The sequence below is a fragment of the Talpa occidentalis genome, unplaced genomic scaffold (assembly GCF_014898055.3).
Source record: "Talpa occidentalis isolate TD23 unplaced genomic scaffold, MPIMG_talOcc4v2.1 talOcc4.5, whole genome shotgun sequence".
Classification (NCBI taxonomy): domain Eukaryota; kingdom Metazoa; phylum Chordata; class Mammalia; order Eulipotyphla; family Talpidae; genus Talpa; species Talpa occidentalis.
The window spans coordinates 41,808,959-41,833,958 of NW_023604861.1; the positions used below are offsets into that span (position 1 = coordinate 41,808,959).

General features: G+C 45.5%; 1 protein-coding gene across 3 annotated transcripts; it reads left to right on the top strand.

Annotated features, from left to right (window-relative positions):
• Positions 1-1,888: 1,888 nt before the first annotated feature.
• SERP2 (stress associated endoplasmic reticulum protein family member 2) lies at positions 1,889-23,149 on the top strand. 3 transcript variants are annotated; one of them, XM_054701535.1, is made up of 5 exons: positions 1,889-1,911; positions 2,248-2,365; positions 7,090-7,162; positions 12,723-12,788; positions 22,727-23,140. In XM_054701535.1, the coding sequence occupies exons 2-5, from the start codon at positions 2,282-2,284 to the stop codon at positions 22,765-22,767; spliced, it is 264 nt and encodes an 87-aa protein (XP_054557510.1). In that variant the 5' UTR covers positions 1,889-1,911; positions 2,248-2,281; the 3' UTR covers positions 22,768-23,140. The 3 variants fall into 3 exon arrangements, 2 of the variants coding, with proteins under 2 accessions (XP_054557510.1, XP_037382879.1); XM_037526982.2 differs by lacking the exon at positions 12,723-12,788 and having other exon boundaries at positions 22,727-23,149; XR_008554256.1 differs by lacking the exons at positions 1,889-1,911; positions 2,248-2,365; positions 7,090-7,162; positions 12,723-12,788; positions 22,727-23,140 and adding exons at positions 15,709-15,923; positions 16,573-16,607.
• The last annotated feature ends 1,851 nt before the right edge of the window (positions 23,150-25,000 follow it).

Here is a 25,000-nt window from a genome sequence, read left to right on the forward strand (position 1 = left end):
GCGGGAAATAATTTCCTTCATAGTTCTATATATTACTGTATAATCATTCTATGAGACATTAAGCACTATTAAGAAAGTGGATATATAAATGGATGTGATCATGTTGCTAAGTGAGAAAAGCAAGAGGCAAAACAATTATTATGATTCCATTTGATTTTAAAAAGAGAAAATACAAATAGGCATATACAAATATGTATATAAATGTTGGAAAGTAATCTTAGAAACCTTGGGAATCAATGAGGTGGGGGAGCCTATTCCTTTGGAATGTTTACCATGTGTGTTCAGCCTATTTATAGCCAAAACAGACTAATGAAAAATGTAAAACTTAAGCATTTTTAATTAGTCATTATCAAACAGGTTGAAGAAAAAAAATCTTTCCCAAGTAAGGCTTCTCCCAGTTAAGAATACTTTCTGCTTGTTCTTTTTTCCTTAATGTTTCTCTGAGCCAGGTCCGATCTCAACTCAGGAGGAGGACCTTGCTCCTACATCTGCCTCCAGCCTGGGCATTTCATCAAGCCCTGAGGGAGGTGAATCAGGAAGAGGCATGTTATGAACCTCACACCACAGCAAGTGCTGCTGAGCGGGGAGTGACCTGCTATCGCCTCCCCACCAAAGAAAAGTGAGTGGTTACTAAAGCATGGCACTAGAGCTGGGGCTACTTGGTGATAAAAGTGGTGATGTTGCTGGGAACAGTGAAGCCCAAGGAAAATGGTTTGGAAACTGAACAGACCTCTAGAGTAGAAAAAATAATCACCAGATTTTATCAATACCCTAGGTGAATTCTTCTTCTGGGTTACCAAAAGCATTTCCCAAAAGAGCCTGTGTTAAAGCTTCCATGAGGAATGGGGATGAGCTTAGCAGAGGCCTCTCCCCCAAAGAGTGAAGGAGCTCTCCCTAACTTCATACTGACAAAAAGGTATGGGACTCACACAAAAGCCTGCAGAAACCTAGCCACGATGCCTGGGCACTGCAATTGGAAGGGAGGACTCTTCCCCACCACGTCGCACCACCCCAAATCCTCCAGGTTTCACTTCCCTACTCTTTTGATCCCAAGGCTGACTCCCATCTGTTCCATACCTGGAAAGTCCAGGATTGAGCCCCATAACTGCCTGCTCCAGGATGACGCAATCTGTAAGGTCCTAATACCAGTCTTTGTGAGACATGTAGACCCCTGTTTGTACACCTCCAAGTCAAGGGAACTCAAGTCCCCAAGAGTGGCCGAGAAAGTCCAGGAGGCACGTGTAGCCAGAAGAGGTTCAGGGTGGCCAGGGCTGGTCGGGAGTCAAAGCTGGTCAAAGCGGGCCCCCTTTGGGCAGTGACAACCAAAATCGACCTGGCTGCAGGCCAAGAACCCTTCACCCTTCCTCCACATTTCACGCAGAAGTGTTGCTGACCCATCTTCCCTGTAACCCCCACAACCACCAGGCTGGAAGGCCAAGCTCAACTTCATCCTCACACCTCCGTACCCCAACCCAGGGAGATCTTGCCCTTGCTGCAACATTAGAATAATGTCCCTCCCACCGTGGGCTTCCCACACGCAGAACCCTTCTCCAGACCCTTGACAGGCAGATTCCTTTGGACTGTTCCCCCAACAGCTCAGGGCCAATCAGTCCTGGGGAGGGGGGACCGATGCAGGGGAGACCTTGCGGCCTGTCCTGAGCAGCAGCCGCCCCAGTCTCTCCCCCGGGCTTTGGGTGCGTGCGGGGCCCAGGAACCCGGGTGCGGCCGCGCCCCCGCCCCTGTGCGCACAAACGCCGGTGGCCGCCAGAACCTTCACCCCGCTGCGTTTGGCGGCCCGATCCCCACTCCGCAGGGGCCCCAGCCCCGAGAGCGGTTTGGCGCGCAGCTCTGTGACCGCCCGGTGCGAGGACAGGACGCCCGGCAGCGGCCGCCTCGGGGCGCGCTGGTTAGGTAGCTGGGGGGACCGGAAGGATGGCGAGGAAGTAGGAGAGGGTTTCCTGAGATGAAAGATTACTTCCGTCCGGGCTCTGGCCTCTCTCTGGAGCCGGAACGCTGGGGGTTGGGCGCGGGGTGCGCGGGGTGCGCGGGGTGCGCGGGGTGCGCGGGGTGCGCGGGGTGCGCGGGGTGCGCGGGGTGCGCGGGGTGCGCGGGTGCGCGGGGTGCGCGGGGTGCGCGGGGTGCGCGGGGTGCGCGGGGTGCGCGGGGGCCGCGCCTTGCCACCTGCAGCGCCCGGGACGGGCGGGACTGGCTCGGCCCGGTCAGGCGCTCACGCAGGGGGTCTTGCAGGTGAGAGTCGAGCGCACTTCCCGGTGCCCACGCCATGGTGGCCAAACAGCGGATCCGGATGGCTAACGAGAAGCACAGCAAAAACATCACCCAGAGGGGGAACGTAGCCAAAACCCTGGTAAGGCGCGACCGGGCGGGGCGGGGCGGCCCGGGCGGGCGGGCGGGCTGCAGACGCTGGGCCGGCCTCCCGGCTCCCCCGCGCCCTGGCCCGCCCCTCGCGGGGTCCCGCAGAGTGGGCTGGGAGAGGGGTGGCCTCGGGGCTGCGGGCTGCGCGGACTCTGCGGTGCGCAGGACCCTGGTTGGTCGTGGCCCACGGGGAGTGGCTGCTGGGGCGAGCGGGGAGGCACGGGAGAGCCTCCCCAGGATGGACGTGGGCCTTTGTCTCTGGGAAAAAGCGAAAGGCACATCCTTGAGGAAACAGTTAAGCCAGTAGGCCCGGAACCTGGTGGATGATACAACATTTGTTGGTTTAATGAGTGAATGAATGAGTGAATAGAGGCAATTTATAATCTCCCCCGCCCAGGCTTCACCTCTTGCGCTCCATCCTCAATAGATGCACATCAGGTTTTCTTTCCCTCGCAATGGTTCCCCAGTATAAGTTGGCAATACAGAATGAGATTCAGACCTATATTTCCCTGCATCCTTCTTTTGCCTCTTCTCCAGTGAAGTCTCTCACCACCAGGCTGAAGTTTAAACACAGCAGTGCTCTTGTTCACCCTGTGCAGTCATCCTATGGTATGGTCCAGAACTTTAGAGACTAGTTTACTGCCAGTCATTCTGTGCCCCCTCCAAACTGCCTTATAAGATCCCTTTTAAGTAAAATCTGTGCTTTCTCCACAGGGGTTTCTTTGAGCCAAGCTGGTTTTCTTCAGAAAATGCCAGACCTGTGATTTTGGAGGTTGTGAGGCTTGCCCCCATGAGTTGTTGGGCAGTGTTGGTCTCCAAGTCTATGAGCAAAGGTGCATAGGATCCTTTATCCCATCATAGTTTAGCTCAGCTGAAGCTTGGGATTTGGCTGGAAAAGCTTGCATTCTTAATGAGGCAATTCCCTTTGACCAGAGAAACTCTGCTGGTTTGATTAAGTGAGCAAAAAACTGAATCTTCAGTCATCACAGCAGAATTCTTGCAAAACCAAGCAGCATTGTGGCACAGAAACCTTAGGCTCAAACTCAACCTTTGCACACAGCTCTAGGCTTTACTTGTGCTTGAAATTCTTTCATTTGGGAATGAAATCATTTCGTTGTGATGGGACAGCAATCTGTCAATGTGCTGTCAGATTGGAGCCATTTTTCACATAGACCTACACTTTCCCTATCTATTTTTCCTCATAAAAAAAAAAAAGTTGCTGAACAAACTGACATTGAGGAACAATTTTTTAATTCAAGGTAAAGCATTCAGGGTCTTAACAAGCCTAGATCACCACCCCCTATGTCAAATACATGAGTGCTTCTTTTTTTTTTAAGATTTATTTATTTATGCATACAGGAACTAGGGTACAGGCCAGAGGTATGGGGGCGTGAGAGGATTCACCAGAGACAGAGTGGGGAACAGAACAGGAAGACTGACTGAAATACACTGCTGAGGGGAGCAGCGGGCGAGGCAGGAGAGGTCTGCTGTACCATCTGGGTAGCTCTATGGCTGGGGATCAAACTCATACTGCAGTGGCTGCGGATAGCTTTGTAGATTGTGTCTTAACCACTTGCGCCACCAGGGAGGCCCACCGGTGGTTCTTTTTAATGAACTAAGAAATCAGAATTCAGTTTGGTTGTTAAGTGACCTCAGTTCACAACCTATCTGACTGCAAAGGTAACAACAAAACAGGAACTAACTGGCAAAGCTGTTTTATCCATTAGACTTGGTAAATTCAGTGCCACTTCTAGTTTTTCGAGACCACAAGAAAATGTTCAGGGCGGGAAACAAAAAATATTGGCTCTAAAATTTAAAAAAATGAAAAATTGGAGGAAAAACTGTCTAAATATCTAGAAAATTTAGTCACCTGCAATCAACTCAACTTTCAAAGCCACATTTAAATTATATTTGATGTACTATTTGAGTGAATTTAATAGGTTCTGATATATCACAGGCTAGACCTTTCAAAAGTGCCTAGGGTTTTTAATGGCTCTGCTAAATTTGTAATGAAAGTTTTTCAAATCAAGCCATTTATGTATGTTTCTTTTCAATTGGTTAGGATGGCTTTTGGTTAATGTTATTCTAAGTGGATTAGTGTCCAAAAAGAAAAATTAATTTCTCTTTCAGAGAGAAACTCTGAATCTCAAATTCCATATTCCCAATATAGGTCAAACATGATTATATTTTGAAATACATAATATTCAAGAAATAACTTGTTCAGATGAAATTCAATAAAGGGGAATGCATAACAACTTCTAATAGAAAATTCAGAGTAAACATTTAGAAAAATAATTCTCCTTTAATTGTATGCAGATGCTTCAGTATTTCATTAATAGCTACAGCTATGAGAGGAATCAATGTTATCTTTCGGGTAGGAGACAAATTCAAGAAATAGAGAATGGAATAAGCATTTCCTCATTATACTCTAGTAAGTTCTTCGGAAAGAAGGAGAAATTTAAATTTCAGAGATCTGTGATCCCCCACTGGTATCTTATCACAGGGAAAACTATACCTTGACATTTTGGAACCTCAGGAAGTAACAGATTCCTATTTGAAATGAACCATGCCATTTGCTGGATTGCTACTGCTTCTTTTAAACCTTTCCCAGGGATACGCAGGTTTAGGTGAGTTGTCCCAGTGAGGATTGTATTGGGCACTTATTCCCCAAAAAGAGTAACCCAAAGCTCTCAGAAAGGGATATATTGGTACTATGATCAGCCAGGTGTTCGTGAGCTCTGAAAGTACCCAAATAATATTGACTCTCTGAGAAACATCGTCAAAAGCGTTTTGTGTGTGTGTGATATGAACTGCAAACTGTGCATGCTGATAATTTGTGTTTTTCTGCAAAAGAAAAATAAAGCACTCCATTTGGTATCTATACTAGACCAATAATTCTTTTACAGGCTTCCGAATTCACTTGTTGTCTTTGCTGGAGACAGAGCTAAATGAATTTTTTATATAGTATTAATGGGATGACAACAACAGAATAAAACTGATTTCTGGTTAACTGTAACAAATTGTTAGGAAACTGATAAAAGAGGATGGGGAAGGGAAATGTCACATTCCTTTCAGATAAACTTATTTAAATAATAACTCTATTATTGATCTGACCTTGACCTAGTCTTAAGTGTCAAGAATGATCTGGTAAAATGCTGGTTGAAGTTATCTTATGCAAGTATGCAAGACTGATCTGTCCTTGTCTGATCAAGAACAACCACCTATTCCTTTGCAGTATGATTTGCCTCCACACAGGAGTGCTAGGCAGAAGCTTTTCCAGGAGACAGATGCGAATGGTTTTAATCCTTAGAGTCCTTAGAGTCCACCTATAAGGGCAGACTACAAAGGCAGTCACTGACTCTTTAATCCATAATTCTCTAGTAAGAGAAATGAAAGGATAATCCTGCCACCAAATAGCAAGTATTAATTTGAAAGAAAAAAAAAAAAAAAAGACAATGTACTTCCCAGACTGGGTCTCTACCTAAGAAATGGTATTTAATGAAACTTGTATGCTTATTCATCCTTGAACAACAATTTGTTGAGGATCTATTATGTGTAAATTCAGTGCCAGGCTTTGCTACACATTGATACATAAAACAGACACAGTGCCTCCCCTTAGGACACTGGCAGTCTAGTGGAGGGACAGATAGCAAAAATTATCACAGGGATAAATATAAAGCTACAAACTGTGAAGAATGCTCTCAAGGAAAAGTAGATGGTGATACCAGTAACAAAGAATCCAAGGCAGAAGAGGGAAGACCCTCTAGGATGTAACAGCTAAACCGAAAGCCAGAGAATTGTTACCTTCTCTGCAATCAAAGTTCTTTTATATAGGTTAACAACCTGTTTTTGGCTCAAACTAATGAGGAAATACTTAGTTTTTTGCTTTTTCCACTCTTACCTTCTCTCCTTTTTTTTTTTTTTTTTTCTTGTGGGACCCTGGCCAGTGGCCGGAGATCAAACTGGCACTGCAGAGGCTGCGGGCAGCCTCGCAACCCAGTGCTCAACCACTGCGCCACCAGGGGAGGCCCACCTTCTCCCTTTTTATTTGAGAAATGCACTATTTTTTCAGATACTTCTCTCAGAAAATAACGGTTTTTCCATGGATTGATTTTAAGGACCACGCCCTTACCTGCATATAGACCTAGGGGTGTGTGCAGAAGGCCATTCTTGTTATGAAGTTTGTGCTTGGGTTTGAGATATGCAAGGTTAGGTGCAGACGTAACAGTCCCCTTCAGCTTCCCAGGCGATGCAGAGATTTCTCCAAAGCCTAAGCTTTATTAAGCCTCCGGGGGTTTATTGCAAAAGGCTGCTTCCCTCAAATCCATTCACAGTTGTGCAGTCTTCTATTGTTCTAAGGATTTCCTCTACACACACTGATTCCATATATATATATATATGCACAGAAAAGGTTTTGAGAAAATGGCTCCCAGTTCACGCCTATAATTTGTGTATTTACACCCCATCTCTCCCCAAAATACTTAAAACCACCAAGTTCACTGAGATACAGGGGTGTTACTGAGGTAACTGGTGAATATTTTTAAACATATATGGATCCTTTACGATTGACTTTATTCATCTCTGCCTTCTGGGTTTGGAGCCTGGGTCTGTCCCATTCACGGTGGAATCCTCAGGTCCTAACGCAGTGCCTAGTAGTGCACAGAAAATGTTTATTGAATGAACGAACTTATCTTCCTTTATCCTGTTCCATTTTAGAGGCCGCAAGAAGAGAAATATCCTGTGGGACCATGGCTGTTGGCACTGTTTGTTTTTGTTGTTTGTGGCTCAGGTATTGTTTTTCCATTGACCTTATACATCCTATCTTCTCTACTGTCCTTCAAAAACACATTTTATTTGCAAGGTAAATTGATGAAAAAAACATTGACCTGAGGTTCAAGTTAATCACAGCCTGAAACCTTAATCTTAAGTGTTTTGATTTACTTACTGTTCCAACAGACCAAATATGGGCAGAGGCGGAACTGATAGGCTATCAAATCACAATCATAAAATGGGTATGCTCAACAATTGACTCCATGTACTTTACAATCCAGCTAAGTCTTTCTGTGAAGACATAGCCTTAAAAGGGTATTAAGAACAGAAAGTGGAACACCTACTTCCCTGTGATAAGTCCACATTCCAGAGAAAGGGAGAGGCTTTATGCCTTAAGAGGAAGCTCTAAGAACAACTAGATCAAACTGAGCCTTTGACCGGAGCCTCCACATACATGAGCATTATCCGTGCCAAGTTCAGACAGCTGCCTTTATGCTCGAGTGCAAGCGCACACATCCATAATGGGGTGAACAAAGGAATTGTGCAATTGTTTGCAACTGAATTCTGGTTTTAGTAGCCTTAGCATGTTCGCCGTGGGTTGGGTCTCTGTAGTACTGATGAGCACAAGGGCTTCAGGTCTCCAGGATTCGCATCCTGTGGCAGGGAAGGTGAGAAGTCCACATCTTCCTGTGAAGGCCTGTCCCTCAAGAAGACATCATTCTGCCCAATGACAAGGATAAAGATAGGTCATTATGCCAATGATGTCATAAAGACATCATTCTGTCCCATGACTAAAGATAGGTCAGTGCCTCTGATCCTTAGATCATTCATCCAAGGAAACACAAGATTTTAGGAGGAAGCATTATTACTGCTTGAAGCTCAGATATTTTAAAGATGATTTGATGTCCCTAGACGAGAATATCTTCCAAAGAAACAAAGCTATGCCACATGTTTCCAAAGATATGTCCTCAAGGGGAAGGCTTTGCTCAATATGGGGGCCCTTCATTACTACCACTTCATCACCATCCTCTGCTGGGATACTTTTGAAGGTGGAGGGATCACTTCTTCAACAGGTCTGTTCCATTTCTTATAGCTCCAAGTTTGTAATAAATATCTCCTCCCTTTGAACCACATTGTGATGTCATCTCAACAGTAATTTAGGTTGAGATTCCTAGAATCACACAAAATGGATTCATTCTTCTCTGAACATCTGGAGACCTCAGATTTTCTAAAAATGACTGCCTGGCACTTCCTTCTACAAAGTAAACTTCCCTAGTTCCCTCAATGGGGTATCATGAGATCTGGTTTCTAGAATCCTCTTCTGCCTATGCTCCATGACTCTTTTAATATGTAACATTTGCAACCCCAGAAGTTGATCTAGAAGTGATGTGACTGCTAGAGAGGCAGTAGGATTGTGACTGTTCTTGATCTTATCACTCTGCTTCTCTTAATATGACCCCAACTTGCAGTTTCTTTTTAACATTCACAGCACATCCTAGATTCACTAGCTAATGACCAGTCTGGCCCCACCAAGTTCTTTGTCACGTAAACCTGCTACAGCCTTCAGAGATGCTTCTAAACCTGCCCACACACCCAAAGTTGTCTCCTCATTACTCGCTGTTTTATTTTATGAGTCATGGCCCTCATTAGCATTTGAAATTATTTAGTTTGCTTACTTATTATCCATTTACTTCTGCAAGGATATAAGCTCAGGGGAGGCAATGTTTATTTTCCACTAAGTGTATAGATCCTTGCAGAGTATTTAGTACATGGTGAGTACTCAGTTTGGCCGGTTGGCTGGATGGATGAATAAAGCCAGATAGTCCCCATGCTGCAAATATCCAACTGACTGCTTTGAGACCTAATATCAATATTTCCATTAAAATTTTATTGTTGATTGTCAGTTGTCTGTCTTTGACAGTGTAGCCATAAAGTCTGGAAACACAGACAACCATACATAATAAATGGCTTAGGGCTATTACATTATAAGGTACACTGTGGTCAGCCACATTTCATGATCTGTCCAGTGTGCTGCTCTTCATTAGAAATGCATAGTCCCAAGTACCGCACACAATTGCAGTGAATACAATGTATTCAAGCAGCTTTTCCACCGGTACCTGCATACTCATCTGTGATGATCTGTCTCTGATTTTCAACCAAAACTGAACAGATAAACAAAAAACATGTGTCTTTAGAATGTGGCAGAAAAATCAAACCCAGTCAATTCTATATAAAAATGTTATCTATGTTTTCTGGCTTTATGGCCAGCCTGTAGACTGTGAAATCTTGAACCTTGAACCTTCTAATTTTCCTCCTTTCCCGGCTTTCTAGTCTCTGAAAGCATATTATACCTCTAAGTCATTGATAAAAGTATAGATTTGGAGAAGCCTACAGAACACAATTACAGACAACTCCCTTCAGGTTGGCTGAACCTCTCAGCAAAACCCATTCAAAGAATCCCCATGCTTGGAGGGTGCCCTGTGTGCCTGGCACTGTGCCGGGTTTGCAAATACAAACCCCTCCAGGGGCGTGCGGGCTTTGAGAGAGGCAGATAATGAAGCTGTCAGTTGTAGGAAGGGAAAGAGCACTAAGATAATGGAGTGCCTAGAATGCTTGGCAAGCCTGGATAAGGGACTGTCTTAGTCCATTCTGGCTATTGTAACAAAAGCCTGCAGACTGGTTGACTTAGAAAGAGCAGAAATATAGAATCATAGTCAGATAAAGAGGCCAGCATGACTGGGAGAGGATCCTCTTCCCAGTCACAGATGTCTCCTTGTTGCCTCATGAGGTGGCCACATGTGTCCCATGGGGGGCAGGGAGATCGCTGAGGTTTCTTTTATGAGAGCGTAATTTCATTCATGGAGCTCCTCCCTCACTTCTTGAATCACCTCACAAAAGCCCCACCTTCTTACACCATCACATTTGGCATTAGGATTCCAAGAATTGGCAGGAGGTGGGGGAAAATAGGAGGGGACACACGTTCAGATCACAGTACAGGGCTAAATCACACTGGGCCTGAGAAAGTTCCCCAGAGGAGGCTTTTGAGCTGAGTTTTGAAGGACAAACATCCAGAAAAGGGTGTGAGGAAGGTTATTCCATGGGGGTGGGCGGGGGAGCGAGAGCGTCATTCTGTGACAAAACAGAGGCTTGAGATAGTCCCCTGGGCTCAAGAACAGGGAAGCCCAATCACAGAACCTGTGAGACTTGTCATGCAGCCCATATTGTCAGAGCCTAAATAGATACAGAACCAGTAGTGTTTTCTCCTGTGACTTCAAGATTCAGTTACTGGGGTCCTCCACAGTCTGTGCCCTTGGGTGGGAGGGTGGGGGGGGGGTTGTGTGTGTGTGTGTGGTGTGTGTGTGTGTGGTGTGTGTGTGTGTGTATACACACGCATGCACACAGGGGGTGGGAGGGAGGGGTGGGATGAAGGGGGAGAGGACAGAGTCACTAGAGCTATTTGAACTAGCATGTTTTTTCCCAAACCTATGATAGTTCTCAATATCCATCCTTTTCAAAGGGCTTTAAAAGCCTCCCTAAATTACATTTTAATTACAATTTTGCCACTCTCATCAGTCCCTATAGTCGGAAGTAGCCCCTAATCTCTTTCCCCTTTGGGTACATTGAGACTTTGCTGACCACAGTGTGTTGGAAACCTCACTGTTACTCTATCTGTGGGTGTGCCCAGGGACCCGGGCTGGCAGCCTGCAGGACCCGCAGATTTGGAATAGAAGTGGCTTTAAGAGAACATGTCACTTATTAGCGTGCCACGTCCTCTCTCCTTCTGTGTTCAGGGTGCTGTGAATGAGGCTTTTTAAATTGTTTCCAGTAAGACCAGTTTACTGTGGTGGAAAGGCTAGGCGGAGACCAGGAGTTGAGTGGCCTTCCTTTCTCTAGCCTCTGTTCATCCTCTGGGAACCAGCGCTCATGACGCCTCAGCAACGGCCTCATCCCTTTTTTAATCATAACTAAAAATAATGCACTATGCTCTTTTTTTGCCAACTTTAGTGATTTTTTGCAAGCCTCAGCTCCAGTCAGGCACTGTTCTCACAGAAATGTGTCAGTCCTCTCAAGGTGTCCTTGGTTCTGTGCCCTTCTATCTCTGCACATGTCCCTTTCTCAAGTGGACATGTAGAAAAACACCATCGCTCTGTCAGCTCTGTGTTCATTGCCACCTCTCTGCGGTTACGATGATTCCCTTCATCTCACAGAGTCTGTCCCTCAGAGTTTCTCCCTTCAGGGTTGCAGACCACAGACTCCAACCTTTCTTTTCTCTACATTTATACAAATGTGATTTCCTCAAGTCAGGCTTCTCTGCTTTACATAATGAGCCTTCTTGGTGTGAGGACGAGTGGACCCCCTTATCACTAGACTCTCACCTCATTCCACTCTCCTAATCCGAAGGGAAGACTCCCCGAATCTGACATCCAGCCTTACCTGCTCCCCTGAGAAACAGGTCCCTGGCATGTCCTGTAGAGAGAGAGAGACCCCCTTTCTGTCCATTCTATGAGGTCACTTTCCTCAAATCTTGAACAAGACAGACCCACATGCCAGACTTCAGTTCGAACTGACCATGTGCCGTGGTATCTATGAGGTCATTTGTCCACGGAGTTCATATTGTTGGTTATTCATATTTTGTATCTTTTTATACAACGCTAAAGAACAATGTGAAATCTAACATTAATGAAGATGCTTATTGATCTAATTCTTTTGAAAGGCCCAGTTGCTTTCCTTACTTTCTTCTCTTAACCCGCTTCCCTAATTGATGATTGGTCGGGTAAAATGTTGTTTTTTTTTGAAGAAAGAGTGCTGTGCCTCGGCTAAGTAAATATTCAGGTCAGACAAGCAATAGGGAATGTACATTTATCTGTTTTCCTACCTCCATTCTGGGAAGGAATTCAAGCTGGTACATATCTAACCACATGCTCGCTCTCGGTTAACCTTTCTCCATTTTATGTAAAAATCATGCTAACAGATCTCCAGGAGGCTCCAGGACGCCTCGGTTATGGGGAGGGATGTCTCACAAACTTTTGATCCCTTCTGTCCAGCTCCTTTCCTGTGCCCTTCCTCATTTTCTGTACATGCTTCTCATGCCAATGTGCTGATAAGAGGGAGATAACAAGGAAGAGGAGCCAGGAGAGCAGCGAGGCTTACAAAGCACAGGCACCCAGAGATCCCAGCACAAATGTGCACTCAGGGAATGCCCACCCCCTCTGTGGAAACGAGATAAGCGGACAGACCTCCTGGGACTAGCCTGCTGGCCCCAGGTCCGAGTCCAGCCCAGCCCTGCTCCTGCCTCCTGCTTAGGTCTGTGGCTGTAACCTCTAATGCATTCCCACTGAGAGGCCGTTGGAGGAGGTTAGCTAAATACAGCTTTCTTCAGAGTAAGTAAAATTCTACTTTCCGTGATTAGGCAAGACACATCTTTGAAACCTGACCAATTGGCAGTGACAGAACAAAAAATCTCAAAAGAGAGGATAGTTTTGAATCTGCCAGATGTGGGCTCAAGGCTTGGCTTTGCTATTTATTAGCTTAATAATCTTGGACAAATTATTAACTATCTCTGTACTGATTTCTTATAGATCAAATAAGGATAATAAGAGCCCCTCTAAAAGTTGTCCTGGCAGTGAATGGTTCCACGGATGGACGTAAGTGCTGGCCTACAGCCTGCAGGGCGGCTTCAGTCACCACATCTCTGTCCCCAGTGCCCTTGGGGAAAATAGTGGCCCCAAGCGTGTGACCTCTATACCTGGGTGCTTCGGCCTTTCATCCTCCCAGGCTGTGCCTTTAATTGGCAGTCTTAGCTGCTCTCCTTGGTCTAGATCTTTCAGAAAGCAGTTGGCCCTGCCTCCTCACTCCAGGGACCAGTGTGAGGAAGTTTAATGATAACACCCTGGGTGTGTCTCCTGAGACTATCTTCTCATGATAAAGCATCAAAATCCTTCAGACTTCTCCCTGCAGTAAAAAGGGAGTACCCACATGCACACTCAAAACTCAGGGAGAGGGGCTTATACTTAAGGTGAATATCAGAAATAAAATACAAGTTTCATTTCCTTAGAGCAACACGAATGCATCACTATTTTGCTACGGAAGTTATCTCTGTGAGATACAAAAGCTTTGGAACAGTGTGTTCTTTGAGACACAAAATTATCCAGATAAGACATCCCAGAGCCACCTCATGCTTTGTTTTGCTTAATTTGGTAACCAGCCTTACTGTAGTTAATATTGTAGACATTCTGTCAGAAATCTCAAACTGTTTCTCAGTCTACCTGTAAGGGGTCCCCTCAGATTATTATTCCAAATGGACCAGAAACTTTTCTTGTTCAAGTCTTGGCCCAGAACTTAGTATTGCTTGAGCCTTTTTAACTGGTTGTGTTTGTCTTTCCTTGGTCTCTTAGGGCCCCAGATCCACACGGAAGCCTTGAGAGACTTTGCCATTCTTTCTCTCCCCTTTTTATAAAAACATTATCTTCCATTTCTGCAGCCAGTGTGGCCTTTTTCCAGATAAACAGCTTCTCCCAGCTCCCTCAGTCCTGGGTTTCAAAACCTGCCTCTTTGGAGAATTGCGTGATAGCTTCTAAAGAGTGCTTGTTTTTATCTTAAGTCTCAGAGACAAGCGTGACCCAGAGTGTGTCTGAGACAGCAAGATGCTGTCATGCTGATACCAAGTGCTATCTTCACGAGACACTTGCAGCCCTGATGTGCTTCCCAGACCAATAATGAAGATAGTCTCTACTGTTTGTGCCCAGAGCTCTCAACCCTTGTTTTTCTCTTTCTTTTGTCTTCAGCTTTTTGAAGAGCCTCATTGAGGATTCTGAGGCCATACCAGAGCTCTGTGGGAAAGTGTGCTGCCATTGATTAGTAATGTCTCTTATGGCCATGGGTACTGACAACAGGCTCGTGTGCTCATTTTTGCCTAACCTTTTTATAACGTTGATGCTGTGATATTCATAAGACAGCTGTCTAAGCATTTTCAACGTTACTCTTTGACTAAAATGCCTCCTGAAACCCTGTAAAATTAGGTTTTTCCCTTCACATGATGGTTATTTCAAATTATTGGTTGTTTAGTCAGCATTTACAAGTTTCTTGTGACCTTGTAGTATTATTTACCTCTTCAGAACCTGGTGAGATGCAACATGTTGACAGAAAGCAGCAATCAGAGCATCCTGCCACATGGTTTTGTCGCAGTACTTACCCCTCATGGAGGTCTCAACTGGGATTAATGGAGCCACTACTTAATTCCCATCATCCCTTGGTCCTCCAAGGAAAACTCTGACATTCCAGCCATGCCTCAGCTCCTCCCTCAAACTATTTAGCCCTAATGTATTTCCAATTCCAATTTTATTCCTCTCCCTGTAGCCAACCTGATATTCATTTCCTAACTAAGGATGATGCAAATTGTAATGGTCACTGAGCCTGGGTATCTTGAGACTGATGAGCTTCTAGCCCCCATCAAAGGGAAACCTCTAGGGCAATAGGATTAGCTAGTGACTCTTATTTTCTTCATGATTTTCTCTATCTTCAGTTTTGTCAGTGAGCATATATTAGATTATATATATTGTCACTGTTGAACTCATAAAAAATTAAGTGTATTTAGAACATCCAGACTAGTGGGGTATAGCTTTTTTCCTTTTTAAGCAGCAGAACTCTGTTTAAATCTTAAGGGGAAACAAATGAAAGAGCAGCTGTTCTGGTTGAAGAAGAAAGAAAGAGAGAAAAAGAAAGAGAAGGAGATACTCCCTATGTTGCTGGATAGCCTGATTTTTTTCATCCCCAGAAGGAATACACATCTGGACCCTCTTTACCCATCAAGTTGGAAATTGTGTCTGGCTCAGAGCTGGCCTGTATTGTGACAGAGTAAATGCCTTTCAGCAAAAAGCCTGCTGGGTTTATCTGGCACCAGGAGTTGTGAGTAGCTGCACTGTTTCTCAGTAGGGATGTTCCCTCTGTCTGTTGGTTAACAGATTGTACTTTTCTCCTGTATCCTCTAGGGATTCTCCAGGGAGGAGAGATAACATGTCCCAGACAGGTCCAGTTTTGAGGGCAACCTTTTCAGAGCAGCTACAAGAAGTGATTCTCTGAGATTGTGGTGGGACTGGGCTCCTGTTCTCCGATCCTCCAGCTGTCTCCCTTCACCTGTGTGCTAGAAGTCTCTATTTCTAGAGCACCCACACACCACCCTCCCCAGAAGGGTGTTTTTGTTAAGGATGATACAGAGAAGGAAAGGAATAAATCTCTCTCTCTCACACACACACATATACACATACAGATATACACATATTCTACTTCGACCAGGACAGCTGCTTTATTTCCCTTTAAGATTTAACGTGCAACTCCAGGTGCCATGGATTTGAAACCTAGGCTCAAAATCTGGCCTGTGTCCCACTTGCTATGTGGTCTCATCCAGGTTTCTCCTGGTCACTCGAACCCTCAGCCCTCCAACTCTTAAAGGGGATGATGCTGGTTACACCTGGGATCTGCATGAAAATTAACCCTGAGGAGTCAGAGAGACCCCGCATTCAAATGTTTAGTAAAGCCACAGTGATGATCTGATGAATGTTTGTTTGCAATTACTGTCAGTATTGTCAACCTTAGTCACACTGTCACACCAGCTCCTGACCTCCCTGGCAAGGTTTTGACCAAGGCTCTGAATGCTTACAAGGAACACAGGATAATATTGTGACCTTTCTGCTGACTTTGCTTTGTGATAGTGAGAAAGCTTGTAGTGGGGAGCAGAACTTTGAGAAAGCAGGAAGCCATGTGAGCCCTGTAGTCCTGGGCAGGTGAGAGTGGGCTTGGGCAGTCAGAAGTCAGTGGTATCACCTCTGTAGGGGAAGTTGGAGCCTCTTCTCTACTTCTAGAGACAACTCTATAAGCTCACCCATGGGGCTAAGCAGGATCTATTCATAGATCTATTTGGGCTGCCTTTCTTGATTATTTTTTTAATGCCAGGCTCTCCACACATTTCCCCTTTGGTCATACAATCCCTCCAAAGACACTTCGGTGCACTCATTTTTCCAGATCCCAAAATTAGGACTCATGGTGGAAATGAGTAAGTGTTCATTTCCAATAAGAGAGCTAGTGTCCAGACTTACACCCTGAACCCATGTGCTTTCTACTCCCCTGTGCTTCTCCTCTTACTACTTCCTACACAGTATAATGGAGCAGAAGTTTCCTCTAGCTTTAGGCCTTGACCTTCACATTGAGTATTGAAAAGAGCCCCTTTTATAACATCCCCAGCACCATTCCCTGCCAAAAAAGGTGTGTTGCCCAGATGTTCCAGATGTGCAGCCATCCTGAGTCTGTTCTCAGATGGATAAAGCCTTGATCAAGTCATGGGCTGCTTCTTGACGTGGCCCCCAGGCCCCCTGATCTCCCTACTCTTTTCTGGACACTTGCTCCAGGACAGACTTGACTTCACCATGTTTGCAGGTCAACCACATAAACACTGGCCTTTCCTGGAGACAACCAGAACCTTTCCAAACTGTGATGCCCAGAGGGAGTCACACCCCTGAGATTGGCAAGTGGGATGTTTGCGGAACTCAGCAGTTCTGGAGAAATTCTTCCATTTCACCATAAAGGAGCCTGAGGACGTGCATCTGCTCTGGAATTCCTTCCTCGGGATCTGAGATGGACAATCTGGAGAAGCTGTCTCAGCAGCCATTGGCATCCTCAAGGTGACCCACGGCCTCCCTTATTATATGCCTCCCTCTGCCTGGGCCCCAGGGAACATTTGGTCTGTAGGGGGTCTCTTTCCCAGAAGAGTGTTTCTGCTGTCTGCCTTTCTAATGTGCATGGAGGGCTTCACCTTCTTGCCTAATAGCATCTACTCTTCCCAGTGCCTTCCTGCCCTCATCTGTCCCTGGCATCTCTCTCTTTTCCCTATTCTTCATCCCTGGAGAAATTACCAGAAAATGGTATTTTGCCTGTGACTTACTTTGTGCTGACACTTTCAGTTTAATGACCCACCTTTAAGGTAGGTCTTATCACCTGACATTTCTTCTTGTCTCTCATGGGGCCTTTGCTTTTCTTGCCAGCTCTTATCTTTTCCTTTTTTAATGAAAAAGAATCGATGTCCTATGATTTCTAGAGTTGTCTTATCCTCCTACAGGATATCCTTCTGGCCTGTCAGTCTTTCTTCTTAGTAACTCCTTGATCTCTCTTATCTTCAGTTATTTATTTTCAATAAAAGTGGCTTTCTGAATCTTATTGTCTGACAGGGTTCCAGCTTCCTGACAGTTTCCTAAGGGACCTACTTGGGTCATCCCTGTCTCCTTTCGACACTCCCAGTTAAGGGGTAGGTCAATCCCCTGGATAAAGGGAATTAGGATGATACCATCCTAGACCTGAAGGTCTTAAGTCCTCGCTAAGGATTGAGTTCTTGGGACATTTAAATCTGAAGGTAATCATTTGATGCTGACTCTTTTTGTTTACAAAGTTATCATTTGAGGTTTTTAAATATGTGTTTTCCTCCATGTGCTTTGCAGTTGTACACTTTTTATCATTCAACAAGTATTTACTGAGAACCTACTATGTACCCAAAGCTGAGCTAGAAGTGGGGTAGAATTCTGAGCAGCAGCATTTATGATACCTGCTTTCCTGGAGCATTTATGATACCTGCTTACAGTCTAGTGGGGAAGAAAGCGGAGTTAAACAAGTCATCGCACTAAAACATGTATGAAAGTGTTTGAAGAAGAGGGATATATCACTATGAGAACACATGATGCAGAGCCATTCTTGGGCAAATGGTTCTAAATGTGGTTCAGACCGTCAGCCTCAGCATCATCTGTGAACTTGTTAGAAATAGACATTCTCCATTCCTACCCCATACTCACTGGATTAGAAACTCTGGGGGTGGTGTCTGTGTTTCTATGTGTCCTCAGGTGATTTTGACTTACATTCAAGGTTGAGAACTCTTTTTTTTTCCCCCAAAGATTTATTTATTTATTTATACAAGAACCAGGTTACAGGCCAGGTCCACAGGAGAGTGAGAGGATTCACCAGAGACAGAGCAGGGAACAGAACAGGCAGACTGACGAAATACACTGCTGAGGGGAGCAGTGGGGGAGACAGGAGAGGTCTGCCCCACCATGTGGGACCCTGGCCGGGTGGCAGGGATCAATCCAGCACTGCAGAGGCTGCAGACAGCTTCACAGCACTGCGCTCAACCACCTGCACCACCAGGGGAGGTCCAAGGTTGAGAACTCTTGTTCCATTTGATCAAAGAAGGCTTCTCTGAAGAAACAACTTTTAAATTCTGAAGAAAAAACAGGCAATAAGATGTGGGGGTGGGGAAAGACTTCAGACAGGAAGAATGGCGTGTGTTAATAAGTCCTGTTGGAAGAGCAAGGTGTGTTTGTTTGAAAACATGAGGGAGCACCCCAAGAAAGGAGAAGAGTGAGAGATAAGTCTGGACAGGTTGATATGAAGGCTTCATCAAGGATTGGGCAATAGGAAACTTTTGATGTGCTTTAAACACAAGAGTGACAATATCTTATTTGTCTTGGTTAAAGAATAATTCTAGCTATGGTATAGAGAAAGAATTTAAATGGAGCAAAAGTAGACCAGTTGAAGGTCACCACAGGTGTCTGGAGAAAGATGATGGTAATCTGAACTTGAGTGATTTTTGAAGGAATGGAGAAAAGGGTGCATAATCAAAAAAATTAAAATCCACAGGTTTGGGGCATTGATGGGACATGTCCAAGATGACCCTGGCAGTTTAGGTTTGCATGGAAGATAATGCCAAGTTTGGCTATGGGAAGAGGGCATGAGAAGGCCCTATTGAGTTCGACATGCCCTTGAGTGATGTGCCACTGTCAACTAATGGTGGAAGCTAATCAACTAATCTAGAGCTTGGAGGAGAGGGGGGGTGCTGAGGACAGACATTGGTGATTCATCAAAAACTAAGTCTCAAAGGAGATTGTGAGGCTGGATGAGGTGGCCCAGGGAGAATGTAATGAAGAGAAGCCAGAGTGCTCATTGGAGATCTTTGGTCTTCTTGTCAAATGATCAGATGGAAAAGGAAAACTCCACAAGAAACATTTAGAGCTAAGAGCCAACAAGAAGGAAACTAGAAACTAGAAGATAGTGTCACAGTGGCCAAAAGAGAAGACAGCTTCAAAGAGGCAGTGCTCTACAAGGGTAAGTAGGGAGGCAAGCGAGGCACAGGCTGAAGCACACCTGTTGGATCCAGTGATGGGGAAGACGAGTTGTGAATTTAGCAAGAGATGTTTCAATGGAGCGAAGAGAGCAGCAGCTCGAATGACATTAAGGTGGTAATAGGTCAGGAAATACCTTTTGGGAAATGGTTGGAAAGAGGAAGAGAGGACACTTGGTGATGGAAGATGTGGAATCAAGTTTGTTCTGGTTTGTTTGATTTTTGAACGGAAGTGGTTCTGGCATGGTAAAACCTAAGGATTTCATTGAGAGGTTGAATAAGAGAGAGACATGATCCTCTGAGGTTACCAACGGCCAGGATCCTAAACACAGAACAGTGAGTGAGGAGCCCATGGGTGCTGTGCTTGCCGCTCCCGCCTGAATTCCTCTGACCCCAAAGCCAGGCCCCCTGACCTAGAATGCCTGTGCCCTCCCTTTCTTAGCATCTCTCCTCCCTGCTGTCTCGCCTGCCCACAACCCCTTTCCTCCAGGCTGCTCAGCTGTTTTCTCAGCTTTGTTCACCCACTGTTAAATTATTAACTTGTCAGGGTCTGGACTCCCCACTTCCTTTCCCACTTTGAACCTGCTGTTGGCGTCCATCTTGTTCGCAGCCTCAGGAAGTCAGCACTTGGAACACTGGCCTGACTCTGCGGGTCACTGTTGGCAGGCGCCCAGAATTACCATTAATATAACTGGCAGAAGATACTGAAGACTGCTTAAAAATAGTGATACAACTGAAAAAGGAATGAGAAGTGCAACCATCTCTTCCTTGTCTTAGATGCAGAAGCAAATGAACCTAAAATAGAATTGATTAAATTTCTCCAAGTAGGTTCAGTTTTAAAGGGTCACCAGTAAACATCTTTAAAGACCATCAGATTTTTTGCATGTCAATTCATGAATTCAATTAGGGTCAGGAATGATCTTTAATTCGTTCTTAAAACAGACTCAGGCACAGGTAAGCTCATGTTAATGTTGCTGGTCTGAGACAAGCAAATTTCATCTAAGATTCTTAAGAGAAATTCACAGCAGTTGCTTAAAAACAATGGAGTGGTTTATCATTACCTGCCACTCCCAAAGTCATGAATTAGCTTAATGGGGTGTGATGGATTAAGGCACAGACTGTTTCCTATTTGTTGACCTACATCCCACTGATAATGATTTCTTGTCTAGGGACACAACTAAAGGAGAAATAACATTTTGAGCATCTATTATGGGGAGATCTTTTACTTATATCATCATATTTATTCCTAGCCATCCTTTGAGGTACATTATCTAGTTTTACAAATAGTGAAATCATGGCTCAGAACTGCTTAATAAATTCCCTATCCCCATGCCTCTAGTGGGTGGGAGTTGTGCTTGTATTCTGATCTCTGTGCTCACACGTGGAGAAGCAGCCAGCACTGGGGAAGTGACAGTCATAGACGGAACAGCAGTAGCTCCCATGCACAGTGCCCTGCCCTGGGAGGCGCTCGTGTGTGGCCTATCATCTAATCCCCGTAACAACGCTGTAGAAGGTGAAACAGGCTCCAAGAGGTTAAATTATTCATCCAGTCACACAGCTCTTCACTGAAGAATTAGAATTCCAACTTACTTCCATCTGACCCTAACATTCTGTTCTAAAATAAGCTTGTTTATCAAAATTAGGGATGTTTCCATGACCCCAAGAACAAAAGCCTGATGTAAATAGATGTAAATTTCTTTCCTAATGGTTTTGAATATACAACTGCCTCTCAGCACTCCTGTTGAGGCAGAATACAGAATGCTTATTTAATTTTTATTCTTTATAAGCCTTAGGGGGCTGAGAAGATAGAAACACCAGCTATTTTGCAAGTTTATACATTTTGGTAAGATACTTTTCCATCTACCAAGCAGCTTCTCCTGTCAAAACCCACCCAAAAATCCAGACTAAGCAAGAAAACCTCTGCACACAACCAGAATCAAATAATGCAAGTAGTTGAGTTCACTCTACTGTGTCTAAAGAATCCTCCGACATTCACGCTGAACTGGTTTCCTGTAATTTTACAGATAATTCTTTGTATTCATCTTCGTCTACAGCAATAGAAGAGAGCCCACTGCATATTGCTGTAATAATATCATAGATGTGACCAGAAATAATAAATTGAAGCCAAAAAAGATGATAAGAAACAGAAGCAAGTACCCGGAGCTATTCTGGTGTCAGATCAAACGCCACACATCCTCCGTGACCATGTCACTTTATTGCTTCTCATTATAGTCACACTGAACATTCTTGAAAAGTTAACATTAAATCACGTTTGGTGTTTATCCAATTTAGGGAACTAGCGGTGTGTGCCATGATTTTTTAAGGGGGAAAAAAACATCAAACCTGCATTTATTGATGTTTTATCGACCCTTCAAATCTAGCTGTCCAAGAAAGATTCCCCAGGACCTCTTTGTTACTTTTCTTTGTATCCCCTGAACACGGTGCCTGGCGCAGAGTATGTGCTCACTAAACTTAGCTGGTAAAATAGCCAATGATTTGTTTCCTGAGGATCCCAGGAGCCTGTTCCACATAGGGAGCCTGTGGTCAGCTAGGAGGAGGCCCTCCTGCATCTATTCTAGGATGGCCTTGTAAAGGAGAAAGGGGTGGGATCCCGAGAGCTCAGTATCTATTCTAGTTTTACTCCTGGTTAAATGAGATGACATCCAGTCTCCCCTCAAAACAAACAAAATGCGCTATAGGCCATTAGGCCAACATTATGGCCGTCTTCATCAACATTGACCAATGCTGCCTGCTGGGGAGAATTAAAAATGAAATTGGAACTCTGCTCTCCACATTGAAACCCAACAGATAAAACTGACTGGAAACCATCACCAAAATCATTGAGGGTCCCAGAAATTCCTTGTGGGCTCACAGGCTACCAGCTCCCTCGACATAACAGGCAAAAACCTCAGCATTTTGGAAAGTCACAGACTGCAGAAGATTCGTTAGCATCAGGGGTTACTGGCAGCCAGGGGCCCCAGCGTCCTGTGTCTGCTCCACGCACCCGGCCTCCCTTGACCGCGCAGGGGCTGGTTGCTTTCCAGATCACAGCCATTTTGAAAAAGGCAGCTGACCTGTAAAATGAACACCGTGCCTGCAAAAATCCCTGTGCCTCTCTCCCCAGCAGAAGCAGAGTTCTAGGGAAGGGGGCCAAATCTCTCAGGGCCTCAGGGGGTCCTGGCTCCCACTCCTGGAGGAATTAGCACAAGTTATCTATAAATCCCCGTGGTACCCATCAGGAGACAGAGCTTTCAAAGAAGTTCACTGACCTCTTGTTAACTTAACTCCTTGTTAGGAAATATCTAATCAGCTGTGTGCTAACATGGGGGGAGCGGGCAGGGGTCAGCAGAAGCAGGGCTCACTGTGGGGTGGGCTTCCAGCTGTGTGCTGTCTGCTGTCTGAGCTGTCTGTTTTGTTTTTCCCTTTCAGCTATCTTCCAGATCATTCAGAGCATAAGGATGGGCATGTGAGGCGGCCCCCTCCCGCTGGAGGGTGGAGGACCACTTAAGCTTTTAGCCGGGTTTCTGTGGGAAGAAAACAAGCCACACAGAATAGAAAGGAGGCTCCCTCAATTGTTCCCTGATCACTTCATCGTGGATGTCAGGCCAAATTGCCTTCTCACAGGACATCTTGGTACATCCGTGTTCTCAAGCGGAAAGGACATTTTGCTTTGCTGTTGGCAGGGTTGGAGTTCCCGGGGTGTCTGCAGCCTTGCGCTCCGTTTGCTTTTTCCCTTGGTTTCACTCATGTTTGCATGTGGCCCTCTGAACGATCACGGCTTTACGTCCCATGGATACAGTCTCTCCTCCATTGGGAATTGGTTTTACAAATAAATGTCTTTCTTCAACCTTACGCCATGTGTGGGTTACCGTGAGAATACCGAAGTCAGGAAAACGTCAGTGGGCCTCTCGGGGGTAGGGGACTTGGTTATGCAATTGGGTAAAGGTCAGGGAGTCTGTGGGCTGGAACTGAGGGGAGATTTACTTAGTAGGGCCCTGCTGACCCCCAAGACCTTGGTCTGAAACTGTGGGCACTGCAAGCGCTTTGGGTTTTACACACATTTGACATTTTTTTCTTTACTGTTCTCTTTTTGGAGTATTTTGGGTTTCTGCTATTGCTGTTTTTTCTTTTTAACCCAGAAAAGGCACCCACAATGTATATTAAGGTTTCGTTAGTTACCGCCTCTGCAGATTCCCTCAGGGCTTGGTATAGAGCAGGAGTCTGAGGTCTCTTTGTGAAAACTGTCCAGCCTCCTCACACAGCGTGGGGCAGGCAGGAGCCCTGCATCTTCTGGGTGGTCAGCCAGGAGCACAGTCGGGTGAGGCCCAGGGCTTCCTGGTCAGCCTTCTCCAGCCTCTCAAACTATGGTCTGCCTGTGTGGGCCTCTCAGTGTGAGGGGAGCTGCCTCTGAGATACAGACTCGGGGATTCCACCTCAAGCCTGCTACACCCAAATCACTGCAGATGGAACTAAGAATGCACCCAGGTGAAGCTTAGGCACTCTACATTTTGAGAACCACAATGCCAAGGAAGTCCAGCTAAATGGGGAGGAAGACTTCATCCCATTCCCAAGAAGCCATGGCATCTGAAACATGCTCTCAAGCAAAGCCTATCCTGGCAGGGACAGGCTGAGATGTGGCCTGGCTCTTCGTTCGGTTTCTGCTATGGATTAAGGAAGTAGTAGAGTCAGCCGCAGACAACCCCCATGGGATTAATGATGTTTGCCATGCAGCTTTAAACAGGCCTTTGTTTCTTTTGGAAATTCCATCTTTGCCTGTTTGGCAGTTGCTTTTCCATCCTTTAATATTGTGCAAGCCTTAAAAATGAAAGTGGCAGGAAAAAAAAATGTAAGTGGCAGAAGAGAACAGGACCTCTCTCTACCACTTCAGGGGTGTGGTTTTAAGTGGCATATTTGCATACTTGGAAATAGGGGGCAGGGCCTCTTCCTCCCTGGAGTCTTTCACCCCAAACTCTTAATGATGTTCCTCAGGCTTTCTTGTCTCTCATCTTCCCAGCTTCCCTCGAGAAGTACTCCTCTCTCCTCCTTTCTTTCCCACTAAGAGAAGGTACAGGGCTGGTCCAGTGTTAGCAGCCCCAGGGACAGGATGGCACCCTTGTGCTCCCCACGACTCACACCCCACCCTCCCAGGGCAGACATTTCCACCATGGAGGGCCACGCACAATAGCTGCCTACCAGCTGGCCCTCATCCTGCCGGCGCTCTCTGCCTCTCCTCTCCCACGTCACAGAGTAAGACCAGTGTACTGTGAAGGACCAGGCCCCTGGCTGTCTGCCCAGAGACTGGGAGAAGAAGGGCCCCTGACACAGGATTAACTGCTCTGTGCTCCCACACGCCCTCTCTGACTCCTACGCTGCCCAGACTTGATCTGAATCTGGGCCTCTCTTTCTCCCCTAATGCCAATAAAAGCACACCTACCAAACCATCTTGAAAGGCCATCGCTGGCGTGAGCTTTGTGGTTCCTCCTTATTGAAGAGAGTCTTTCTCCCTCCTAATTTGCTCTTTCCCACAGCAGTCAATAGGGTGATCATCCCCATTTCTAGGAAAGGGAAACTGAAATTTGGCCAGACGAGGCTCCAGATAAACCCAACTGTCCCCAGGTGAAAGGTGTGATGGGTTGAATCAGCTGCCATCTGAAGAACTTCCTGTGATTGATTTACCTGCCCAGAGTATGCGACATCCACTAG